The 19,340-nt window shown below is 31.9% G+C and overlaps 2 protein-coding genes across 2 annotated transcripts in view; both read left to right on the top strand.

Moving 5' to 3' along the window:
* LOC111626507 (ubiquitin thioesterase ZRANB1-like) overlaps positions 1-4,810 on the top strand; it is a 48,776-nt gene extending 43,966 nt beyond the window's left edge. The window contains exons 10-11 of the mRNA XM_023369905.1: positions 3,135-3,369; positions 3,508-4,810. Coding sequence (XP_023225673.1) covers positions 3,135-3,365 — 231 coding nt within the window. The 3' untranslated portion in view covers positions 3,366-3,369; positions 3,508-4,810. The remainder of the gene's footprint in view (positions 1-3,134; positions 3,370-3,507) is intronic.
* A 6,763-nt stretch (positions 4,811-11,573) lies between these two features.
* Positions 11,574-19,340, top strand: part of LOC111626506 (nicotinamide/nicotinic acid mononucleotide adenylyltransferase 1-like) — a 24,702-nt gene continuing 16,935 nt past the window's right edge. Inside the window, exons 1-3 of the mRNA XM_023369904.1 lie at positions 11,574-11,670; positions 17,822-17,978; positions 18,435-18,574. Coding sequence (XP_023225672.1) covers positions 11,592-11,670; positions 17,822-17,978; positions 18,435-18,574 — 376 coding nt within the window. The 5' untranslated portion in view covers positions 11,574-11,591. The remainder of the gene's footprint in view (positions 11,671-17,821; positions 17,979-18,434; positions 18,575-19,340) is intronic.

Raw genomic sequence — 19,340 nt, 5'->3', positions numbered from 1 at the left:
GAGCAATTATTTTATTCTGACATTGTCACAAAACTGGGTTGCAATGTTTAATCATATTTTTAATTTATTTACTTTAAAATATAAACTCTCCACCTCAAATTAGTAGTGTCTTGCCCCTGTACATCATACTTTTCTTGTTACAATAGAGTCGTGCTGTCTTGGTACAATAGAGTCTTGTACAATAGTCTAATTCCTTTCAGGAGAAAATTTTTGAGTTGAAATAATGTGACTTCTGGTGCAAACCGGAAGTTCATATTTAGTTAATTGTGGCTTCGTGCCCCTAAGCTTCTACATCTGGTTTTGACTTTGATCTAAAGAAAGGAAGGAAGGACAGCTAGACACACAACAGTGGGAATTTATAGGTCTATACAATTTTTCAATTTATAGCCTAGTAACTGCAAATTTCAGTAATAAATTGCAAAAATAATTACAATGCTACTCAATTTAAGTTAATTATTATCGGGCTGCAATTTGAAAAACTTGTAAATAAATTTTCACTGTCGTCCATCTGTCTTTACTTAATCTCAAGAACAGAGTTCCATATCTGATCTTTCATGTAAAAGACAAGACCGGATATGGAAAGCTTAGGGACAGTAGGCCCCTATTAATTATGTATGAACTTCTGATGCAAACCAGAAGTCATGTTATTTCAATTCAAAAATTTTTCCCTTAAAGGTGTTGGATAGATGACTGGTACAACTCTATTGTTAAAGGAAAATTATTATGTGCAGAGGTAAGCTGCTGCTAATATGAGGTGGAGAGCATATATTTTCAATTAAATAAAAATACAATATGATTAAAAATTTCAGCCTGACATTGTGACGATGTCATAATAAATAATTGTTAATTTCTTTGAGATCCAAAATCTTCAATCTAATAATGTAATAAATGTCTCTCTAGTTTTTTTATTTCATTTTTATATACAGTTCATCATCATTTGTTACTTTCTGATGATCTTATTTATTGGATTAATTTATTTTAAAACTAGTATTGCTACAATGAAATGAATATGTGTTAAATGAAACTGAAGCTAAAGCTTAAATTGTTTGATAATAATAGTTTACAAAAATTGTAAAAATACTGCTTTACAGTATGCACATAGGACTTTTGGATATACAGTATATATACTAGCAGGTAGGCCCGGTGTTGCTTGGGCAAAAGTAATGATAGCGAAGATTAAGATTATTATGTTATAGTCAACCTTACCCGTTTTCACAGAATGCAAGAATTGGATCCCCCTGTTTCCAGACTAATTAAAGAATTTTTAGATGGGTCTAAAAATATGTTCGATTTCTCACAAAACGAAAAAAACTGCATCTGCGTCTTGCACATCGCTTTCTCTTAACAATTCCATTGTTTCGTAACACTTTCATTGTTGACACTTCCATTGTTACTTGACACTTTTATTGTTACTTGACACTTCCATTGTTGATGGAACTGTTAAGACCTAATCCTCTCCTTCTCCCCTTGGGGAGGAATTTCGAAAAATGTCCTCTGTGCATACTGTATAATTGACTATAACTCTATAACTTCTAGATACCTAATATTATTATTCTTTTCAGAAACATAAAAATAACAGTATTTTTACATTTTTAGAAACTATTTTATATGTATAAACCATTATTTTATCTTGTGTAAGTTCTCAGATGATTGCTTAGACACTTATGAAATCAGTCTAACAGTTTTTTATTAATTCTAAATGTGTTTAAAACATTTTACTTTCGAAAAATGTCCTCTGTGCATACTGTATAATTGACTATAACTCTATAACTTCTAGATACCTAATATTATTATTCTTTTCAGAAACATAAAAATAACAGTATTTTTACATTTTTAGAAACTATTTTATATGTATAAACCATTATTTTATCTTGTGTAAGTTCTCAGATGATTGCTTAGACACTTATGAAATCAGTCTAACAGTTTTTTATTAATTCTAAATGTGTTTAAAACATTTTACTTATGAAAAAAATAATAAGATTTACACCATATTTTCATGGAATGACCAGTATGCAACATTAAGTCCATTTCTAATACTGTAAGTCCAGTGTGATTCCAGCAACAAATTAAAAATCTTAATTCACTATTTTAGCAATACATGTATTTATTATTTCATTTGTTGTTACAAAATGCATTTTTGCTGTAAATACCCCTCTTCAGTTGTAACAAATAAAACAGAAATAATATGATTTACATAAAGCTTCCATAGAATCATTATAATTTCAAACTTGTAGCATTTTCTCTTCATTACACTAGTTTTAAGCTATCAACAAGCAACAGCTAAATTGTTTGTTGGCAGGTGAATTGTTTAAAACCATTGTTCATAAAAATCATTCTATGGAAGTTTTATGTAAGCCATATTTTATTTGTTACAACTTGATAAGTAAGTTTTTTTTATCATAATATGGACTTATGTTTTTACCATGATGAATGACTGTTATTCATTACAGTAAAAACATAAGTAAAATATTACACTAAATGTTAACATTTTAGTCTGATGATTAGTTTTGAATCTACAGAGCAAAATTTTATTACACTATATCGAGTACACTACTTGAGAAAAATGCATGCAAGTTACCATGAGTAGCATTCAATAGTTTTTCATGTTTTGAATGTCAGAAGTTGGGGAGATAAGGTTTGCTGATGTGGCACTATGAGTTGATTACCCTGACTATTTGCCATCTATGAAAAAACAAATTTCAGTTTCAGTATCAGTTTTGTATAAAATGGCCCCATTATATATACTGTAATACTGTTAAAATTCTTGTGAGATATATAAAGCAGTATATTTTGATTGAGCAAGTTTTAATTAAATAATATTTATAGCTACCAAAATAAGTTATCAACAATAGATGTTTATATCTCTTACATTACTAATTTTATTTTGAATAAATTATTTTACCAGAAATAAAAAACATCAGAATACAACAAAATTTAAGAAAGATCTGTAATAATACAATTAATTTGTTTAATTTATTATGATAAAAAATTTGTCAAAGTTTTTAAATAAGAATCATATCATATATTTGTTCTCTATTAAATTATTATAATTATTTACAGTCAAATGAGTAAAACTGAATTATTACAAAAGTTTAAAACAAAAGAATTTTCTTTAATAATTTATCTATTAATAGGTAGGACGTGAAGAAGAGATAATGCGACAGTGGTTAGATTGCTGTGTAACAGAAGGTGGTATTCTTGTGGCCCAGCAAAAAATACCTAAAAGACCACTGTTGGTTGCACAGATGCTTGAAAAGTGGTTGGATTTCTATCGCACTCTGACTCATAGACCACTTTCTTCACCTCCCTCTCCAGATTCTCATACACAAGGTTACTCGAGCGATGGTGATTCGGATCAAGAATAAATATGTAAGATATTAAGTCATTTGTTTATAAATTAATAAATATATATATATCCCTAATATTTGTAAAATTATAGAGACTGTAGATAAAAACATATTAACAATGATATTAAGTTATAACTAATTTATGTTTATCTTCCAATAGCTTGATGTTACCAAAGCCAAGTAACCCGTCCAAAAGTTAAAAGAAACCTTGAACTTATTTAACAATGTGTAGATATGAAATTTGAACATTTAATGTATAGATAAAACTGTAAATAGATAAAAGAATTGGTTTCTGAAGAAGAATGATTTTTCAGAAGAAAAAATGAAATGTAATTATATTGATGAGTTGTGCATTATAAATTCATCATACTATACGGACATTATTTAAAATGTACTTGTTCACATCTTACCATCATCTCAGAGCTTGTCATTTCCTTATTTATAATAGTAATTATATTTTGCTAGCTTCCATATCTGAATATTTGTTTTATTTACTGTTTATTGTGATAACAAAAGCTAGCAACATTATATAAGCTGAAATTTTAACAACGTCAGTTTTTTTAATCCATTTGTTTTTAGTAAATTATATAAATTAATACATCCCACTAGATCTTGTTTGACATTGTCACAAGGGTGTAGAAGAATTTTGTTTTTTGTTACTGAATATTGTACAAATTTGCAATATACAATGATTTACATAAGATTTCATAAAAATTTGTAGGTAAAAAAAAAGTTGATCATGTTTTTGTTAACTAGTGTATAAAACAATAGTATAGCTAATGAGAAAGATTTTTATCTGATTTCATTTGAAATAGAAATGTTTAGTGTTTGTTGCATAGTGGCAGCTGTAAAATTAAGATTTCAGATCAAATTTGCACCATTTACATTATTTATCTCTCCTATTGGTATGTTAATAAGAAAAAAATAATAATAATTTATCAAAGGAAAGTTAACTACACTCCTATTATATGAATATTAAAAAGTAGACACTTCCAAAGAAAATATTTTTATGCAGAAATCAAATTCTAGAATATTATAATGTATAATTGTAGATATGTAATAAAATATATTGATAACAAAGTAAAATGAAAAATGCTTGCAATCAAATTGCTTTTTTCCCCCTTTCTTACCAAGTTTATAACAAGGATATATAAGTACAGTGTGTTATTTTCATTGTGATTTTAAACATGAAATTATTGCGGAATCAAAATTTTTCTTTACTATTGTAACCAGTTTATAAAAATTTAGGGATTTAGGAAATTTTGTATAATTCATTTAAAATCATTATATTGTATAATTTAAATAATGATGCAACAGTAATTTTTTCACCAAGAACAACAACAACAATTGCTATATCATCTGATTAATTAAAAGACAAAATAAGGACCATCATTTTCGTCCATACAACTGTTGCAGGATGTGTTCCAATGTAAAAGTTTAAAAAAAAAAAAAAAAAATTGTGACAAATAAGTCAATGTTCTTTTGACCTAATCTGCACTTACNTCATATGCTCTGACAGTAAGTCCGCCATACAGGAGATAGGCATGATTTGTCTTTAATAATAATTTATTACAAGCATTGATGTATCTTTTCTCTTTTTAAAATATTCTGCGGCACCCTTTTCAGATAGTTAATCATTGCTTTGTGTACAAGAAATGACTACAGTTGGTATCAGCATTCTTGTAAAGAATATAAATATGTAAATACATAACGAATTTAAATTAATATAAAAAGATATATATTTATTCTTAAATTTTAAATATTTTCATTTCATTTGTTCATATAAAATTTCTCATTTTAATGTATTCATAATCAGATTACACAATTAAATATTTATGCAAATCAATATTTACATGTAATATTATTTTTGAAGATGAATTTTATTAGTATGTTTTACAAAGAAGTTAAGCATTTTATTACATCAAATTTGTTAAAGTTTTGTAGCTGTATAATTTCTTTGACTGGCAGTTTCAAATTAATTTTTTAAAATGAATGAATAAATCTAAAATACTAAAGTATTTCAGTTAATCATACAAATATAATTTAAATTTGCTATATCAAAGAATGGGAATTAACTAAGTATTTTACAGTTGTGAAGTTCAATTTTATGTATTTATTAGTTTTTATATATATATATAATTAACTGTCTAGTTTGTAAAATAATTAAATAATTGTATGAAATAAAAATTGCAAGATTGGTTCAACAAATACAGTATATAACAGTTACAATAATTAATTCAACAATAATGAACTAAGTCCTACAGCCATATTTGCAACCAAAGATCTAGAGTTAGTAGTAATCTAATTTCCATTCACTTTTAATTTTACAAGTTAGTATGTGATTACTTATTGGTAAACTTCTAACTCATCATCTTGCTCCTTGGTTGAGAATACAGACATTAGTGGAGAATATTAAATTCCAGTCAACAATCCAATTACATATGAGAATCAATAAAAATAATTGGAACATTTAAATAGTAAAAAAAATTTATAGTGATCATTCATTCATATTTGGCATTAATCAGTATATAGGTTTTATTCTCAAATAACGAAAAAATTTATGCAGGTATTTATAAATGAACATGAAAAATTTGTTTTGTAGTAAGTTCAAATATAATTATGGAACGATAATTTTATTGATAAAATAATTATAAACAGTAATTTAAAGAAAGAAAAATTAAAATAAAAGACATCAATCATCTTGCTATAAAATAGAGTAGCTTAAATAAAAGATTACTGTATTACATAATTGATACAGAAGAAATTTCAGTGTACACATTTTTATCAAAAGATGTTTATGGTATTGTTTGAAGAGAATTTTAAGCTCAGAATGCAATGAATTTCATTGTTTTATTACTTATTTTATACTAGCTTATTCCGTTATTCAAGCACTTTTAGCATTGAATTCTTTAACTTTTTATACTTTCATACTTTATTATAAACTATAACGGCCCTTTGTAAATTATTATTAAAATGTTGAAAGGCCATTAGAGCTTATAACACAATATGAATGATTTTATAGATGATTTTCTAAATGAGTAGATTATAAATGTTATAATAATAATAATAATGTTAATTACATTATTTTAAAGATATAAGTTTTTCTCTTTAAGGCGAGATAGGGCACTAGGATGGGATTGTTTACGTAAATGACATATTATAACTGATAAAACACGTACAATATAATTACTCAGGCGTGTAAATAATTACCACGGCACTATCCAATCCTGTCACACTATCTCTCCGAAAATAGGTACGGTTGGTATTAACCAAGTGCAGTTTCTCATTGCGCCAACTATAATCAAGGTTATAATAATTTAGATATCATTTTTGCATTTAGTATGTTAATAAGAAAAAAATAATAATAATTTATCAAAGGAAAGTTAACTACACTCCTATTATATGAATATTAAAAAGTAGACACTTCCAAAGAAAATATTTTTATGCAGAAATCAAATTCTAGAATATTATAATGTATAATTGTAGATATGTAATAAAATATATTGATAACAAAGTAAAATGAAAAATGCTTGCAATCAAATTGCTTTTTTCCCCCTTTCTTACCAAGTTTATAACAAGGATATATAAGTACAGTGTGTTATTTTCATTGTGATTTTAAACATGAAATTATTGCGGAATCAAAATTTTTCTTTACTATTGTAACCAGTTTATAAAAATTTAGGGATTTAGGAAATTTTGTATAATTCATTTAAAATCATTATATTGTATAATTTAAATAATGATGCAACAGTAATTTTTTCACCAAGAACAACAACAACAATTGCTATATCATCTGATTAATTAAAAGACAAAATAAGGACCGTTTGAATCAACTAACAATAAAATACACATAAAAAAAAGCACTTTTGGAATTCCAAGAGTATTTTATGTCATTAGAAAGGAGACAAGACAAAGAAATTAAACATAAAATCGTAGTTTTTGATGTAATGTTGACAGTTTCACAGTTTTAAGATAAAAACTTTTTTTTTAAATGCATCTTCTAGAGAGGGATGTATAATCTCGCTTAAACTAGCATGCCGCCATTCCCCAAGATAAGCAGGCATGCCAGTTTTTACCATATGGAAATAGCTGATTTTATGATCTCCCTGGATAGACCAGCATGTCGGTCATTCTATGAAAATGCAGTAGTCTTTTCTACAGGTGACTAAGTAAATATCATTTTTATAATAATACTATTGTATTAAATATGTTTCTGCCAGGGTTTCTTTTTTTACAGCCATTAAGTCCATTTCTAATACTGTAAGTCCAGTGTGATTCCAGCAACAAATTAAAAATCTTAATTCACTATTTTAGCAATACATGTATTTATTATTTCATTTGTTGTTACAAAATGCATTTTTGCTGTAAATACCCCTCTTCAGTTGTAACAAATAAAACAGAAATAATATGATTTACATAAAGCTTCCATAGAATCATTATAATTTCAAACTTGTAGCATTTTCTCTTCATTACACTAGTTTTAAGCTATCAACAAGCAACAGCTAAATTGTTTGTTGGCAGGTGAATTGTTTAAAACCATTGTTCATAAAAATCATTCTATGGAAGTTTTATGTAAGCCATATTTTATTTGTTACAACTTGATAAGTAAGTTTTTTTTATCATAATATGGACTTATGTTTTTACCATGATGAATGANAAGATCCTTCTCGCAATCATCCAGACTTTAACACCCATATATTGGGCAAGAACAGACCTCTCACCTAGACAGCACGTGCAGGCCCTCGAACGTTACGTAGCACGCACACATCGATTTGACTAATTGCGGACAGGAGTTTCATCGGAGAAAAGGTGACCAGCCAGAATCTCCATATTAGAGAAGAAAGAAAGAAAGAAAGGAATCTTGTCTAGACTAGCAGACACGTGCAGTTAGCAAAAGGAGGGAGATTTAAAAAGTATCATAATTTTTCTACATAACTTCTATTCGAACGTTCTCAATTTGAATTTTTAAAATTCCATATAGCCCGTCCTTCGTACACCAGACCGATCAACTATTCGCTGTCAATGACGTTCATAATGTCAAATTCGACTGAAATCATCCAAACTTGAATCCAGAAAATGACATCCTGAAAACTAAAAACTAAAGTTTTAATATCACGCACTCCTATCCTCTTATTGCCTAAAATTTTTAAATCGATATTCGACAGAAAACAGCTCGTCTTCATTTGAGGATGACATTTTAATGTGGAGTCGTGAAAGTTTTCAGTAAACTTTAACAGAAACATTGTTACTTGCATCAGACATGCGAAAATGATAATTTTCTTGTCATGTCTTGTATCGGCTAGTTGGGCATAAGCTTCTAGGTATATCGCCCTGTGGTAAAGTGTGACGTAATTGTGATGTAATAGGAGTTATATGCGTTTATGATAGTTGTTACGCGGGAAATAATGCCTTTCGGGTGGTATTTTAAGGTAACTGGTCCCTATTCGGGCGTTACAGACGTGGAGAAAACTCGGAAAACTCCACGTGGCCAGCCCGTCCGGGCGAGGCGCGAACCCACGACCGAACTCCCAGTGTTCAGGGAACGGAACTGCTTGACCACTGGTGGGAAAGATGGTTTTCAGCATTTTGCATGTCCACTGCAAGCAACAAGCGTCCTGGAAACCAGCATTCTATGCGCGTATACACCTAAAAAGCAAGGCCGGATGGCCAATCGGTCAAGGTGGCAGCCCACCGCTCTGGGGGTACCCGAGAACGGATCCGGGTGGCTCGAAAAATCCCAGGAATTTTTTGGGGAGATGGATCGGATCCCATCCTCTTAGTGCCCACAGGGCGGAGCGTTTAAAAAAAAAAAAAACCCTAAAAAGCGATAACGTACAGCGCATACTTCAGATTATAGCGATCTCCATACGATCAAAATGATAATGAGGTAAGGGGATATGAAGTTTGCGCGAATTTGAATTTATTTTCTTGATGCCCTTTACATAATTTTGTAATAGGTACAGGTTTTTGTTTTTATATCGCAATGCGGCACATGGACGATACCTCCGTGAGGAATTTCAATTGGAAACTGGCCCCTATTTAGGTGTTAAAACGTTCTTGTCGAAATTACACAAGCAATTTATGTTGTATTTATTCGATTTTCAGGTATTTTGGTATTGATTGATCGAAAAGTAAAAGTAGTTTGTCATTACTTTCTGTCGAAAATTCAGAAACGAGGAAACGACTTGTCCAATTTACTTCAATTAAATCCAGAAAAGAAATTTTAGGCGGTTAGTGTTCATCACAAAAGAAGTAGCCTACAATGTTCAAGTATAGTTTACTATTTTTAAAATAAATAAATTTATCATTTTACAATTTTACGTATATTAGACCGTGTCACAAAAAAAATACAGAAAACCAAATGGGGTTCCGTTTTTTCAAATCGTTGCACAGGGTCCCCACTCATATATAGTACGCAGCTGGTTTTGTAGAGAACATTGTCTGAAAAACTGAAAAAAAATTATATCTATATATAGCCTGTGTGTAAGTTTAATTATCTGTAAAACAGTAGAGGAGTTTGAATTAATAATTTTCTTAGGATCAACAGTAATGCATTATACAGCTTTCATGAGATGAATAAAAAACTTCTAAGCTAGTATCTTTTCTTGTAACATTTGAAACAATATTTTTCGTTCTTGTTCCAATTACTATTAAATCCTTGAAAATATTTTTATAAAAGTTCACATGTCTATAAATAACAATCTATACTAATATTATAAAGAGGTAAATAGGTAACCGCGCAGCTCAGTCGCGTGGTCGGCGAGATAAACAGTGCACGTGTCCGAACTTGTATATTACATATATAGATGTCGAAATCCCCCCGCGGAGGGAGAGGGACAAAATTAAGGCTTTCTGTGAAGAACTCGGCTTCTATTATACTATTTTAGATGCGGTTTTTTGCATTTTTTATCGCGTTTTAATAGGATACGTCAAGAGAATGTACACTAAGAAGGGATTTTTAGATTATTATAAATGTATAATTCTCTCCTTCGGGGAGTATTATACATTTATAATAGATACATTTTGAGCCACAGCAATGCGTAGCCGGGTACAGCTATTATCTTATAAACAGCTTTATAGTGATTAATACATTGATATGGCTTGCAATTTCAATATTAATGTAAGCGGAACAACTTTATTGCCGTTTTATCTTTCTTGCCAAATATCTTGTCTCTTCATTTTGCAGAAAAGTGCAGTCTGCAAATAACGTAAAAACGTACAACTTTTGCTCTTACAGCAACCATGTGCCTGACATTTTCACATCCCACTTCCTAGAAGTCCTACGATTATAAATTCACGTGCTTCTTCGTAAAAACTGGCGATCTGAAGACGAATCGACAGTTAGGTGTTACAAAAATCTCAAAAAATAAAATTGAAATATGTAAAAAACGACACAAAAACCCCTTTAAAAATACACAAGTGCTAACGCAACTCTCGTCAATTTAGCCTACTGGACCAAGGGCTATACACTACCTATAGTTTTTTTTTTTTTTTAAACTCTTTCTGTCCTCTGGGACCTAAGACTTTTATCAGACTCATTACGAGAAGGCCGGCTGGCCGAGCGGTCAAGGTGGCAGCCCACCGCTCTAGGGACCCGGGATCGAATACGGACGTGTCAAGGAATCCCCAGGAATTTTTCGGAAGTGGTCCGTTCGGATATGTCAGGCCCCGTCCCTCACCACCCGACTGCCCCATTGTGGGTCTGGCCGAATCCATAATGGGCTTGCTATGAGAATATATGCCCCAGGGCGAAGAGTAAAAAAATAAACCCATTATGAATTCAGCCGGGTGGTGAGGGACGGCCCGACATATCCGGACCAACTCCTCAAAAAATTGCTGGGAATTTTTTGACTCGTCCGGATTCGATCCCGGGTCCCCAGAGCAGTGGACTGCCACCTTGACCACTCGGCCATCCGGCCGTCATACTACATATAATATATAGTCCTTGGTTGAAAATAATAGCAGCTAGTAACCATATTCTAGAGGCTTTATGATAACAGGATGAAAGGCTGGTATTCCCCAGAAAGGGGTCCAGATGCAAACAAATTTAGGGTTTCCAAAAAATTTTTCAACGATAAAAAAGCCTAACATATTTTCACAAAAAACGTAAAATGAAAATAAAATAAACAAATTGCATTTCGTAAGACTCGTTATCTTTGTATAATTTATATTTAACTAAAATAATGATTTAGTTGTTCTTAATATATCCGAAAGGGGGAGCGCAGTAGAAGTTGTCTGCTTGAGATGCCTCCCCCTTATTGGGTTGTGCTTTTAGCATGTGGATCCTACAACCCTATTACGAATATGCATCTGAGGATGTTCGGTATATTTTATCTTTATCGCTTTTTTCTTATATAAATTTATACAATTTAAGAAATAATTTTACAGTTTGATTCATTGTTAAAATTCTCCTATCAGTAATAAACTCTGGCTTAATTTATACCCACACTGGTTAATTTCTAATAGATATTATACTGCTTACAAAAAAAGAATCTAAATACAATGCACTTGCCAATCCAGCATACCTCTAATGTGTTTACCTAGGCACTTCTGTTTTGGTAAGATATGAACTCTGAATGATGGATTTGCCATCCCCAGGAAACGGAACTGCTTGGCCACCAGTGACCAAGCAGTTCTGTTTCCTGAACACTGGGAGTTTGGTTGTAGATTTGCACCTCACCAGGATTGGCTGGCCAAGTGGAGTTTTCTGGGTTTTCTCCACATCTGTAATGCCTGAATAGGGCCAGTTACCCTTAAAAAGACCCCTGGAAGGCATCCCCCACAGGCGGTAAATCCCCCAAGTGTTGCATTGCCATAATTTAACAAAACAAACAAACCATCCCCAGAACTGTGGATCCCATTATGAACAAAAAAAGGTAATGAAACCATACCTGTATGTGTGACCCTTTGTGAATACTTGTCTCCAAAGGTCAGTTTTTACTGTGAACCTGTACTGCTACCTATTCTCCAAGCTCTATGTCAGTCAAGGCTCACCATCACTTGCCTTGACTGATGCTCCTCTTATAGTCATATACTTTGGTGCTTGCTATTGCTTGAATCGAAGTACCTACAGTCTCTGGCCAAATTATTAGATGCACTATAGTTTTTATGCAAATCTTAATTATCAGCTAGTACAATTTGGTCTTTGAATATTTATTACCAATGAATTTAACCTGTAACGTACAGTTTACTTTATTACATAGATGATAACACAAATAAAATATATTTATTGAAAATTTTTGTTTTTATTAACATAGTAAAAAAATACAAAATTGCCATTTAAATTTTAGTATTTTGTTGAACCACCTTTTGCAACTATGAAAGCCTCAATCTGGCACGGCATGCTGTGGATGCAAGACTGGACCGTCTCCTGCATTTGTGGATGATGATTCAACACATGGATGATTTTTCCAAAAGCCGCATTTTGTTTGTGATGACCTCTTTGGCCACTTCCCTTTTCATGAGCTCCCACACATTTTCTATGGGGTTCATGTCGAGACTATTACCCGGCCAATCCAACAGAGAGATATTTTGCTCTTGTAGATATGTTTTCACAGACCTCGCTGTGTGGCAGGGAGTTCCATCTTGCATAAAAATCTGTGGCAGCAACCAATTTTGCAAGACCAATTATATTGGTCTTGCAAAATTGGTTGCTGCCACAGATTTAAGTAAAAGGCACCCAGTGTCCTTGCCACTAATGATGGACCAAATCATTGCTTTCATGGGCTGCTTACAGTCTGAATGATGCAGTCAGAATAAAATGTTTTGCCTCTATGACGACGGACAAAATGAGCTTTGTTGGCTAAAATTTCAAATGTGCTTTTATCACTAATTCAGACCTGAGAAAACAAAAAACAAAAAAAAAAAAATTATGAATCAAGTACCTACTGTTAATTTGTCTATTTTATAGTAAATAATCTGTATAATGTTAAATTACCGATCTCCAGAAGTCTACATCCTTATCACGCCACTGTTTGGCCCACTCCAAATGCTTTGCTTTCATTGCAACTCTTAACTTGGGTTTTCTTGCTGGTCGGTAAGCCTTAAAATCCAGATCTTTCAATTTTCTGCAAACATGTGCTCAGAAGCATTCACGTTTGCATCTTCCAATTGAGATTTTATTGATTTAGTGGTAGCAAATCTGTTTTCTAAGCAAATTTTCTTAAGACGTTTTTCTGACTTTGGGGTGAAAATTGGCTTTCTGCCGCATTTATTTTTTCTTTTCGGATTCAGATCTTGATTTGATTCAACTTGTTTTTTTATAACTAGTACGCTAGCTTCAGACACCTTCAACCTTCGTGAAATTTCACAGTTGGAATACATTTTTGTATTAATGACGGCTTTGACTTCAGCTTTTTTACGTGGTGAAAGGTCCCCCTTTTTGCACATGTCAAAGGATAACAATTGATCATATCTGGTTGGTAAAATTACTACTATCGAAGAAAACAAACACTTGCATAATTGTATACCACAAAATAAATACAAGAGGTGAACAGAAACACGTCCACACCAGTAGCAATTGAGAACGCGACTGAAACACATTTGTACTTGTACACTACACTTTAGTGTTTAAGCTCTGATACATACCACTAAATTATTATTGTAATGAAATATAACAAAAATTGGTATACTATGACATTAAAAAATAAGTTCAGTTTATGAAAATTATGATTTATAAGATAGACCTACACCAGACTGGGTATAAAACATGTAATTATGAAAAATCTGTAGTGCGTCTAATAATTTGGCCAGGGACTGTATGTGGAGACAAGTCCCAACACCTCCTAAATAACATCAAGTACTCTGCAAACGGCCAATTGATGTACTCAAAGCTGGCATAGTCGCCTGGGCTAAATAGTTAAATGTGATAATCTTAGCAGAGGGCAGAATGTGACTCCCAATCATGTAATCCTAGAAATAGGCTGATTTCAGGGGCTGTATCTCGTGTAAAGATATAGTTTCTTTGAATTTTTTTTGCTTCTATGGGAATGGTCTATAGCTCTGGTAAGATCCCAACCATCTCATTTAGAGATGTAATTGTACCTCCATTTCCATGAATATGTTAGATATGTACAGTGTTGCCAATAGTTAATGAGTAAAGGGCTGAAGTTTTAAAATATTAAAAACATCAGAAAAGCACCAGATTTTCTGTTACTTAAAAAACAAATTTATTTGGTAATATTAATGATAAAAATGTTTTTCTGGTACAGAACAATAGCATTAATACAATAAAACTCTCAGCTTGATGCATGACATTTACCAACAGAATAACAAGTCTGCTTAGTGTCCACAAAGAGTAAAAGAACAAAATGATTATCTTCAGTAAGATTATTGGAACTACAAAAAATCAGATTGTAGTTCCAATAATTTTGCTGTCCATCTGTGGCTGAGTGGCTAAGACCACTAAACATTAGTAGTTGGTTGTGGGTTCATAGGTTTAATACTTAAATAGGAGACAATTTCCCATAAAGACAGGTCAACCATGTGTTGCATTGTTTCATCTATCAATTCAATCCAAACTCCTAAAGAGTTAATTCTGGAAATTTTTCATTTTAGAAGTGAAAATTATGGGAGATTTAATGATTTTTTTTACTTCTCAGCAACTCTCAAAACATTGTTGCAAATTCTTAATTATGCTTTAGTATACAACCCAAAAGTTAAATACAGGAAGAATAAGGTTTAATTTAGGAGTATGAGAATTTAAAATTTTTTGTCATATTCTAGTCTCCCAATAATTCTGGGAGACTTAGAAATCATAAGTCCCAACTATTTTTATTAGTTTTCCTATTGCCAAATCTATTACATACAAATTTCTTTGTAGTAGTAAAAGTCTTCATGGACATTGTAAAACATTGACGTCACACTATCGGAACCTGTGACCGGTGCTCTATGCATATACGTTAAATATCGCTTGACAAACGTTTTCGAGCGTTCTGTTCGCTCTTCTTCAGGTCAACTGAAAGAATTCCCCGGACGGAGTGTATATTTATTCTTCTCTAGGATCGGGTGTCAGTTCTGAGGGGGTGGGTCGCTTCTGGCATGTGCGGCCGTGCGGTGGGGGAAGCGGCGGATTGGCGTCCAATAGTGATTGCCAGGCCAGAGACAAGGTCAGTTCCTCTTTCCGGTTAATGCAGATGGTTAGCCGGTTGGCGTTGTGGATAGCCGCGGCTTCCAGCCATCTGAGTTGCTGCTGGTGAGGCATGTTGACAATAATGGTAGCCCTCTCAAAGTGTACTTCGATTTCGGGGTTTGATGCGTATGTGGCTAGGGCTGTGGTCAGCCTCCTGTGCCGGATATCTGCTTGGTGTTCATGTAGGCGGGTGTTTAAGGAGCGTTTGGTTGAGCCGATGTATAGTAGTTCCGCGTTTTGTCTATTGTCACGGAGCAGGATAGAGTAGATTCCGGGGAGTCTGGTGCGATCAGGAGGGTCCTTATCGTTCCTTAGGATGCGGAAAATTGTGGGGCATTTTCTGTACGCCAGTCAAATCCTATGCTCTTTGGCTATTTTTCTATGTACAGTCTTGAGGTGCGGGTTGTATGTGATGGGGATCCGTGCTGAGTTATCTCGTTGTGGGTCGGCGGTGATCTCTGTGGTTAGGGCATGTTTCCAGCGTTGGTACTGTTCAATTAAGCGGTGCGTCATGCTCGGGAATCCATGTTCGGTTGCTATTTTTTTCATGCGTGCTAATTCATTTGTCAGGGCTTGCTTGGTGGATGAGTGTGAGAACGCCCTCTCCACAAGAGCCCTAAATGTGGCTGCCTTGTATGGGAACGGGTCACAGGAATCGGCTGGTATGTACGTGGGGGGTGGATGAGGACTTGTGGTATACGGCTGTTTGGATGGTGGGTCCTACTATCTTTATCCCGATGTCGAGGAAATGGACCTCTTCGGTACTAGCTTGCTCTAGCTTGATTGTTAGGCCGAAAGGGTTGTCGTTAACAGTTCTGTCGAAAGATGTCATGTCGGGTATCTCCTTCCATATGATAAGGATGTCGTCAACATATCGTTTATAAACGCACCAGCAGCAACTCAGATGGCTGGAAGCCGCGGCTATCCACAACGCCAACCGGCTAACCACCTGCATTAACCGGAAAGAGGAACTGACCTTGTCTCTGGCCTGGCAATCACTATTGGACGCCAATCCGCCGCTTCCCCCGCCGCACGGCTGCACATGCCAGAAGCGACCCACCACCTCAGAACTGACACCCAATCCTAGAGAAGAATAAATATACACTCCGTCCGGGGAATTCTTTCAGTTGACCTGAAGACAAGCGAACAGAACGCTCAAAAACGTTTGTCAAGCGATATTTAACGTATACGCATAGAGCACCGGTCACAGGTTCCGATAGTGTGACGTCATTTTTATTCCGGTGTTTAGAATAGAATAGTTCCTTCATTTTTTGTAAAACATTGACAATAATGGCATCCACATTATCTTATTTTTTAAAGTAATAAATGGTATTACCAAAAAATATCATAAAAGCACCAAATATTGATATTATCAAAAAAACACCAAAATTCAGACACAGCTAAATTTTATAAACATGACACTAAGCAACTTGGTAGGTGCCACCTTGGTCAAGGTGTCAGCCTACCAAGTTGCTTTTTTTAATTCTTTCTTCCATGCGAGCACTTTGCAGGGAAGAAAGAATTAAAAAAAAAACAACCCAAAAACACTAGATTTAGTGCCAAAATCACTGAATCAACAGCTTGGTCATGTCACACTAGGGTTACTTTCTTTTTCAGAAAATGATGATGTGCTGACTGACATTGTACAATGGAAAATATATATAAAGTTTGTTATAAATCTCCATATGTAATTGGTTCAAACACTGTTATTTTCTAGGAATTATCACATCCACAGACTCCAGTCGTGGATTGGATAGTATTTTTGGAGATTCTTATGCTTTTATTTTTTGAATAGAAGCATAAAAGATTAATCATTCATTATAAATATTGTTGACTAACCATAAATCATAAAAAACTCAACAAAAATTTAAAATAAAACAAATGGGACAATATTTCAAAGCAATATCTAAAATTACTATTTTCCTCTTACAGTAATAAGAATGAAATTAAAAATGTTTATCTAATGTGACTTTTATTGACAATGTAAAGTTATTTATTGACATGTATTTAATATACAGAATTTATGTTACATAGTTTACAGCAATACAGATTTGCTGAAAAAATACAAGTTTTTTTCCAGCAAATAGTTGAAAGAAATCTTTGAAAAAAAAAAATAAAGTTTTTGGATGCATCTGTTCAAACTAAAAGGGATATAAGAAAAATTTTGCAGCTGAATATCATAAAGTTTGTTTCTAAATGCACAATTCTTTTTAGGTTATTTTTGTTATAGGGATAAATTACAAGTTTGTCTTAATACTTAATGATATCCAACAAAAATAAAATCTTGTTTACAATTTGTTGTTTATATAGAAAGTTTTTATTTAAAAATTTTTCTCGTATTTAGAATTGGCCAGAGATTATCTCCACAGTACTGGGCAATATATAGTAATTGGAGGCATCATCTCACCTGTGAATGATGGTTATAACAAAACAGGATTGATTGAAGCTAAACATAGATGTGCTATGGTAGATTTGGCTCTACAGTCAAGTGATTGGATCATGTAAGTATAGAAAATTAATCAAATTTTGAATTGTATAAATAAAAATAATCATTTAAATGAAAAGTAATGTGTGTAAAAGTTTAAGCTTCAAAAATAATTAATTAGCAATATGTGTCATTGTTTCTAAATTTTACTTTTTATATTTGCTATTAAATAATGAAATGTTTTAGTAAATGGCTTGTTGGGAATATCATCGTTTATAAACACCTTAATTTCTGTAGCAAACAGCTAGACACACCACACATACTTTCAAAAATATATGTATAGATCAAATATATTTTTTAATATTAATTTGTTTTAAATTTTTCTGAAATTCTTTTAAATTTTTAATCTGTTCTTTCATTGATTTACTTATTATTTATTTTGTAATTATAGAAATCAGAGAAAAAATTTTGTTTTTTTTTTAATTATAATTAAATGTAAATAAACTAATATTTCTTGATATTTTTGAAATAGATTAGATAGTTGGGAGAGTAAAAAGGAATCTTGGACAGAAACAGTAAAAGTACTAGATCATCATTACAAGAAAGTAAACTCAAAAGAGAGCAAGTATTTTTTTCAACAGATTCGGAATCTAAAGCTTGGACATAGTTCTGGTAATATAAATTTAAAATTATTATTTTCATTAATATGCTAATAAAAGGAAGAATAAAAAATAAATATGAAATATTTTCAAATGCCTTCCTTTTTTAAAATATATAATTATTAAACTAATATTATAAAGCACAATAAAATATCTATAGAAATTATTGATGTAAGTAAACTAGAAAATAATATACAAATTTAAAATAAAACAAAAAAAATTATAAAGCTCTATTGCTATATACTGTTAACAAAAAATAAAATTTCAGAGCATTGGTAATTAAATATTTGGTTTTCCAGATTTGTAAACTTAACAGAAATTATACAAATCATTGAAGAAGACTGGTTATCAACAGCATTAATAAATATAGTAAAAGACATTTTTAAAGATTAACATCATCTCTGATAAGTCTCTAGCAAATGTACCTAAATCTAAATTAAACAACTAAAAGTTATATATTGATGAGTTATCTACCTATGCACTAGGATATTAATTAATACTAATTATGTATGAGATATATATATATGTCATTTTCAGGTATGTAATGTGTTAGTTTTGTACTTGTAATGAAGCATGACATATTTTTTTACTCTGCATGAAAATTTTATTCACTTGGTACTGTACATATTCTATAAATTTGATATTTATGCAAGAATTTTTTTTTTATAGATTAACTAATATGTTTTGTTTTTCATTTACTTTCCATGAACTGAAATTTTTTAATATTTTATCAATAATAATCATAATCTCCAATTTAAATATATATATATATATTATTA

Source organism: Centruroides sculpturatus, unplaced genomic scaffold (genome assembly GCF_000671375.1).
Source record: "Centruroides sculpturatus isolate CEXI.00-Female unplaced genomic scaffold, Cexi_2.0 scaffold159, whole genome shotgun sequence".
Taxonomy (NCBI): domain Eukaryota; kingdom Metazoa; phylum Arthropoda; class Arachnida; order Scorpiones; family Buthidae; genus Centruroides; species Centruroides sculpturatus.
Note: the sequence above shows the minus strand (reverse complement) of the source record. Positions and strands in the feature narration are given on the sequence as shown.